Source organism: Ooceraea biroi, chromosome 2 (assembly GCF_003672135.1).
Source record: "Ooceraea biroi isolate clonal line C1 chromosome 2, Obir_v5.4, whole genome shotgun sequence".
NCBI lineage: Eukaryota > Metazoa > Arthropoda > Insecta > Hymenoptera > Formicidae > Ooceraea > Ooceraea biroi.
The window spans coordinates 11,767,863-11,776,084 of NC_039507.1; the positions used below are offsets into that span (position 1 = coordinate 11,767,863).

General features: G+C 33.7%; 1 protein-coding gene across 1 annotated transcript; it reads right to left on the reverse strand.

The window, feature by feature from the left end:
- Positions 1–1,075: 1,075 nt before the first annotated feature.
- On the reverse strand, positions 1,076–1,867 carry LOC105282756. The gene has a single exon (XM_011344980.1). The coding sequence runs from the start codon at positions 1,865–1,867 to the stop codon at positions 1,076–1,078; it is 792 nt and encodes a 263-aa protein (XP_011343282.1).
- Between the last annotated feature and the right edge of the window lie 6,355 nt (positions 1,868–8,222).

Genomic DNA, 8,222 nt, shown 5'->3' on the forward strand with positions numbered 1-8,222 from the left:
CCGGCGCTCGTTGTTTGTTAAAAAGTTATTAACAATGAGCGACGGCTAAAATCTTCTGCAGATTACTCGGAAGGATAATCTATATAATATATGTCAAGATCAAGTCCACACATCGCGTAGATAGCTGAAAATGTATGTAAAATTATTAAACTTCTTTTGTTAATAACTTTTTACTAAACAACGAGCGCCGGTTAAAACCTTTGGCGGGTTACTTAGGAAGATGTCCTCTGTAATATATGTCAAAGTCAAAGTCATAGGAGATGCCTCCCCTTTTCTTAAGGTTTACCCTAAATAAAACAATTGAAATAATAACTTATTGGTTGAAAATAACCGATAAAACACTTTGACGAGTACGGTAAAGACAGGACGTCCTTGGCCAAACAACTACTGGTGGTAACATAGTAAAACAAGTCTCAAATGCTCTTCAAAACAGAATCGTAAACACCCGGTAGATTTTCAGTATCTTTTTGCATGTTAATCGCGTCAGAATGTTTCTTAATAAGCAACATCTCCGCAATCTCCCTTATTCTATTATGTTTTTCTTGGTGTAAAATGCTCGTGTTTTGCCAATCAAATTCATGGTTGTTTAATATTATGTGCCTACTAACTACCGAGTGATTACTCTCATGTTTCTTAACGTCAGATATGTGTTCTTTAAGTCTCGTATTCAAATGTCGCTTGGTTTGTCTAACATAATATGCATTATAGTTTATGCAATCAATTCTATAAACTACACCTGTCCGTTGGCAATCCATTAATCTATCCTTACCCCTTCTAATCAAACAATCCAGCTTCTTCGGGACCGAGTAAATACAATCAATACTATAACGTTTAAGCGTTCGTACAATGTCTTCGCTCAATCCTTTGATATACGGAATAATTATATTGGTGTTATTCGTTTGTCTGTCATTAATATCATTCTCAATACCTACATTAACATATTTAATTGTCTTCAATCTTTGGTTTATGTATTTGTTAATAAATTGAAAAGGGTAACAATTATTAAGTAAGATAGATCTAACAGTTTCAATATTTGACATATGAGAAGAACTGTCAGACAACAATATTGCTCTATCTACCAAACATTTATAACACCGATCTTGTGTTTCAGTGGATGACTCGAGAAATAATTAACATATCTACCAGAGAAAGTCGGTTTGCGATACCAATTAGTAATTAATTTGTTGTTTACTCTAATGACAATGGTGTCCAAAAAACTCATAGAGTTATTGTTCTCTAATTCACACGTGAATTGCAATCTCGGATAATAACTGTTGAAAATATTCATAACATACTGAATTTTGTTTTTTGGTAAAATGGTAAAAACATCATCAACATATCTATAAAATGTCTGTACTTTAAAGTCAAGCGATTCAATACATTGAGATTCTAAGTCGTCCAGAATAATATCTGCCAATATGGATGATAATGGAGAACCCATAGGGCATCCAAAAATCTGGTTATAAAACTGTCCACCAAAACTGAAACTAGTCGAAGTCAAAATCAAGTCAATGGCATAAAGAAACTGATCAAGATTAAATTTTGTCACCGAATTAATCAAATGCCATCTCTTTTTAATACTTTTCTTCACTAACTCCTTTGGGATATTAGTGAATAAAGAGATGACATCAAGAGATACAAGCTCTTCATTAGGTCCTATGCTCAAGTTTTGTATATTTTTGACAAAGGTCCAGTTGTCCTTAATATAAGATCCAGGTTTAGGAATGGAATCTGTTAAGATTTTGTGAAAAAAGTAAGCAATATTGTATTCTGGAGTATCAATAGCGGAAACAATAATTCTTAATGGAAAACCGGGTTTGTGGATCTTTGGAAGTCCATAACACCTAGCTAAACTACTGGTTGTCATGTATAGCTGTTTATAGGTAGCCTCATTAATTATTTCAGACCTAACCCAACACTTAACTATTGGGTTGTTCGGAAAGTAATTTCGTTTTTCACAAAGAGATGTCGTTAGTCGCGTTCCTCGATACTTAATCTTACTCTAAGCAGCAAATTCGTTTTATATTTTGACAACTGACATTTCAGACGTCATTTAGTATCTTATTGTGTTGCGATCTGTCAAGTAATTTTTGTTTGGCATCACATCAAACATGGAAAATCAAAGTGAGCATTTTCGTAATATTTTGCTTTTTTACTACCGAAAGGGTAAAAATGCAGTGCAAGCGAGAAAATAATTGTGTGCCGTGTACGGAGAAGATGTATTGAGTGAACGTCAGTGTCAGAATTGGTTTTCGAAATTTCGTACTGGAAATTTCGATTTGAAAGATGCACCACGTTCAGGTCGGTCAATTAAAGCTGATGACGGAAAATAAAGGCTCTGGTGGATGCAAACCGTCGCATAACAACACGCGAAATTGCTGAAAAGTTAAATTTATCGAATTCGACCGTTTACGATCATTTGAAACGCCTTGGATTCGTTTCAAAGCTCGATATTTGGGTTCCACACAATTTAAAGGAAATTGACTTGATTCGACGCATTACCATCTGCGATTCATTGTTGAAACGTGAAGAAAATGAACCATTTTTGAAGCGAATCATAACTGGAGATGAAAAATGGATTGTTTACAACAATGTTAAGCGAAAACGATCATGGTCCAGGCAAGATGAACCTGCTCAATCGACATCCAAGGCAGATATTCATCAAAAGAAGATCATGCTTTCTGTATGGTGGGATTGGAAGGGAATCGTATTTTTCGAGCTACTACCAAGCAACCAGACGATTGATTCGAAAGTGTATTGTCGTCAGCTGGATGAATTGGATGCTGCCATCAAGCAGAAGCGACCAGAATTGGCGAATAAGAAAGGTGTCGTATTCCATCACGACAATACCAGACCACACACAAGTTTGGTTACTCGCCAGAAGCTTTTACAGCTTGGATGGGATGTGCTACCACACTCACCATACTCTCCTGATCTGGCACCATCCGATTACCATTTGTTCCAGTCTCTACAAAATTCTTTGAACAATGTAAACTTCGATTCAAATGAAGGCGTCAAAAATCACTTGCTTCAATTTTTTGTCAATAAGGAGAAGGACTTCTATGAGCGTGGAATCTTAAAGTTGCCAGAAATATGGCGAAAGGTAGTGGAACAAAATGGCCAATACATCACTGAATAAAATTTATTCTAAATATGATAAAACCGCCTTTCATTTTTCCTTGAAAAAACGAAATAACTTTCCGAACAACCCAATAGTTCATTAAATTTCGTCAATATACGTTTAGCGAGATCCTTGTCAAGCTTTTTATATGTGGTCTGATCATCCAACAATTCATTTTGTTATTATCATCTGACCTAGACATAACAACGGTGACTTGACCTTTGTCCGTCTTCGTGACCATAAGGTCACTATTGTCCTTTAAAAACCTTTTGCAAATTCTAAAAGCCCTAGAAATGTATCTATCAATCTAATTCATATGGCGTTTTACGTTTAACAAATTTTGTAATGAGATAGAATTTCTAGTTACAGTGATGACATCATTGGAAAGTTTGAAACAACTAGATTCAAAATTCTTAACCCTTAGAGGGCCGGGATTTGTCCATTGAAATTTGAAATTTTTTAACGTAAAATTTATGCATATATGCAACCTATAGGTTCCGTAAAGTTTCCAAGTTCGTACCTGGCCCATACATGGGCCAGTCCGGCCTCGAACAGTAAATATTCAAAATTTTCAAATTTTAAATCTTAGTGTTTCTAAGGGTTTTTAATATCGCTAATCACGATTTTAAGATCAGATTATCGAAATTTTACATAGGAACAGTGTTGCCAACTTAAATAAGCCTAAATGAATAATAACAGTTACATGCATGTATAAAACTTTCTTTGGCGTTATCCAAAGCTAATTGCTAATTTTCAAATTCTCTGTTTCACTTTATTAGTGAACACGTGCACGCACGCGCGTACATATAACATACCTATATATGCACATTAAACAGTTATTTATCTTGTAGCCACTATAGTGGCCCATATAGGGGCCACCCCGGCCCTCTAAGGGTTAATAACATCCAAAACTACACCCACACGGTCAACCTTACTATCATTATACATTGGTAAAGCAAACCTTTCACCGAAACTTAAAAAATCAATTACATTGTCAGGAATATTTATGTTGCTAATATTCGCAGTCCATTTACTTCTGTCACAATTAAAAAACGAATCAATTGGATATTGTTTATGTAGCATATATTCGAATTTCTTTATCAACTTAATTTTAATGTTTCTGTTGTGTTTCTTAACTTTACTATTGTTAAGACTGTAAAAATGGGCAACAAGGTCAACTGGTAACAACTTGAGCAACTGATTCTCGATTTTCTTAATTTTCGTGCATAAAAATTTTAAATTGCAATTAATGTCATGAATTTGATTGGCAAAACACGAGCATTTTACACCTACAAAAACATAACAGAAAAAGATAGGAGATTGCGGAGATGTTGTTTATTAAGAAACATTCTGACGCGATTAACATGCAAAAAGATACTGAAAATCTACCGGGTGTTTACGATTCTGCTTTGAAGAGCATTTGAGACTTGTTTTACTATGCTATCGCCAGTAGTTGTTTGGCCGAGGACGTATTATGTCCTGTCTTTATCGCACTCATTATAGTATTTTATCGGTTATTTTCAACCAGTAAGTTATTATTTCAATTGTTTTATTTAGTTTCACTTATTGGTTCTCTCTTGCTTTGTACAATTGATCTTATATGTATATTGATATTTGTAGAAAATGACTGATTGTTTAACTATCACTTGAAAAGGATCTGAACCTGAGGTCGAAACGTTGTGACTTAACCATCTAATAAATTGCCAGTTCTGTCAAATATAAGAATTATTTGTTGCTTGACAGTATTTGTTTTACAGAGAACAACTGATCAATAGTGAATCTTCTTGGTCTAAAACCATCTTGTTCTAGGCTTGTATCCCTCTCTTACATTGTTCTTCTCATATATATACATATATACGCAGTCCTGAGGCTGTTGTTTTTAAATCCCTTGTCAATTATTAATAAAAAATGATTATAAAATATTCGCTTTTTTCGCCCTGTTTTTATACTCTGTCCTTATTTCTGAGTGCTGCTTTACATTTCTTGTCAAACCACTCTTTCTTTTTGACTCTAGGTTTTGGTCCAATATCTTCCTCAACAACTTCATATATGATGCTTTTTAAACTATTTTTTCTTGCATTTATATCAATATCTTTATTTTCGTGAGAGATTCTTTCCCTTTGATCAGCCAACAAGCGTTTACTAAATTATTCTGTAGTATGTTAACTACTCTCGGTTTCTTTTTGTTTTAGTTTTTCTACATCATATCTTCGTATGTTCTTGCCGGATTTGTTTCCATTCTTGCTTATTCTGCAGCGAAACTTTGATCGGAGGAAATAATGATCCATTCCACAATTCACACCCCTGAAGTTCCTTATATCGATGTTCGACGCGAATCTTCTCATTATTAGGATATGGTCTATTTGATTTTCCGTATTACTATCCGGAGATTTCCAGGGGATGTTATACATATCCTTACGCGGGAATCAGGTGAAGCTAATGATCATATTCTTGCTGGTAGCAAAGATTACTAGGAGATGCCTGTTATCGTTATGTTCTTCATATAGATTTTGTGTGCCTGTCGTTCCTCTATATACATTTTTCTTTGCATTTTCCCATCTTTATCATTAAAGTCTCCAAGGGAGATCCCAGCCAAAAGAAGACTGGTGAGAACGACGATGTGGAAGAGTGAGAAGCTCAGGTGAGAATCCAAAAGAGCTATTGAACAGCTTTGAGGTAGCAAGGTGATGGATTAGCGGAAACAGGGTAATAGATTAGTCCCACGTTGTTTAACTTAGATTTAGTTACACTACAGACTTAGAGTCTGTCATTTAGAGTCATAAGGAAAATCGGGGTACCAAAAATACACTAATAAATAGAGGCATACAAATAATAATATATGCCGATGATATAAACATAATGACGTGCTCTCTTCCTGATGCAAGATAAATATATACTAATCTAGCTAAAGCAGCAAAAGAAATAGGTCTGGTAATAAATCAAACGAAAACGAAGAATGCATAAAAAAGGAACTACAACTACAAGTCGCAACAGAACAGGATAAGACATAACGATAGATGATCATAGCTTATAGATAGTTGAAAACTTCACATACCTGGGATCATGTATTGGGAACACCTTAAATGAGAAGATAGAAATCAGGAAAAGAATAATGCTAGCCAACAAACCCCACTTCTCCTACTCATATTAAAATCTAAAAATATACATAGAAAAACAGGGAGGGAGGGAGAGGGGAGAGAGGGGAGAGGGGGAGGGAGAGAGAGAGAGAGAGAGACTATCGAAAAATTATCGCGAGATTTAGATATAGGAATAAAGAGTAGTAGTAAGTTCTAGCGAGATCAATTCTTTGCAGGATATATCAGAATGAAGCTGAGGTTCTAGAATACTTTGCAACCAGTTGTATTGCAAAGATAAGAAGCAACACAGAAATTATTATTTTGAATAGCAAGTATTGGCGGAGAAGAGAGAAGGAATTTGCTAAATGAAGAAAATTATTAAAATAGAGAAAGAAAATAGAATCAAAGAAAACTAGAGGGATTTAAAAAAATCTCTTTGGAATAGAAATAATAACGATTGCATGACAGTAAGAAACAAGCGTAGTAATAGAAGATATAAGAAATTAAAATAGTACTCTTAATTTTTTAAAAAACTTGTTTTAAATTTTAATTTTGTTAAACTTGTGATACATTATCGATAAATATTGATTTGTAATATATATTTGCCTCGTTTTATTAGTGTTTTTAACAATATAGGTTGTACCAATATAGGTTATAATATATATAATATATTATTTAAAACACTAAAAAGTGGGACGAATATACATATGTTACTCAATATTACAGTATTGTTGGAATTGTAAATTTTTTTAAAACTAAAAAGCACGAAATAAACATCTACGTATTACAATAACTTGTCACAAATAGTATATTTTAACATAGAGTTACAAGTATTGCTGGATTATTTTCCTTCTATTAGAAGTAAAAAATAAAATTCGGGTAGGCTGTGTCGGGACACGGCCGCAAGTTTTTAACGTGAATACGTCATGTTAATGGAAAGAGTTCAAAGAAAGATAATAGTTTCAATCAACTGTGTATATTTTCCTATATATTATAATCCAAAGTCGACACCTTGTATATTATAATAAGATAAAGTGAGATACCCTATATATTATAATTATAATTAAAATGAGACTGTATATTAAAATTGAATGAAAGAAATTTCGTCACGCGTCCCGCGTGACACTCAACTTTTCAAATTGGCATCTATCGAGTTATAAGACGTATTCACGTCAATAGTATCTATTATTATTTACTTCTAATAATAAATAATAATAGTATTATTTACTTCTAATAATAATAATGATAATAGTATAAAATAACAATAATAGTACTTATTATTGAATGGATTTTTATTTATAAAAATAAGTTAAGATACTCATTTATGATACTCCTGTTGTTATTCTGAAATATTCCATTTAAAAAATTCGATTTCCGGTTTGGATAGTTCGGTGAGTATCGAAAATTAAAAATCTTCCTATTCAATAAAATGTATCTGATTTATCAAAACTTTTGGGATTGTTTAATAAAAATCCACTTCTTTTCATTTTAAAAGGAATGTAAAATCTCAGACATCCTGCATGTAAGAAATTAACAGTCCAGTTACATAAGGTATATCTTGTAATGAGTTAGCCAACGTTCGCATAAAGATAGAGTGGGTTAAGTTGAACTGAAAAATCATTTTGTGAGATCTTCGAAATAATAAAAGAGTTATTAATTGATTAAGATTTGCAAATCTGAGCGCGTATCGCGCGCCAAGGCAGTAGGCGGAGTGCTCTAAGCACGGCAGCGATTTATTAGAAAATATTAGAAAAAGATACCAGCGACACGCGACACTCTTCTCTTTCTTGTGTATTTACGCATATTGCTATGAGATACAGCTGCTGCTATGGATGCTATGCTGGTGGGTATGGATGCTTAATCAATTAATAACTCTTTTATTATTGTGAAGATCTTAAAGCGGCATAGGACTTTTCAGTTCAACTCGATCCACTTTACTTCTATACAAGCATCAGCTAGATTTATCATTATCGGCCACCTTGTATGTATAGAAGTCTGTGATCTCATCGTCTCGCGTGCGAGTG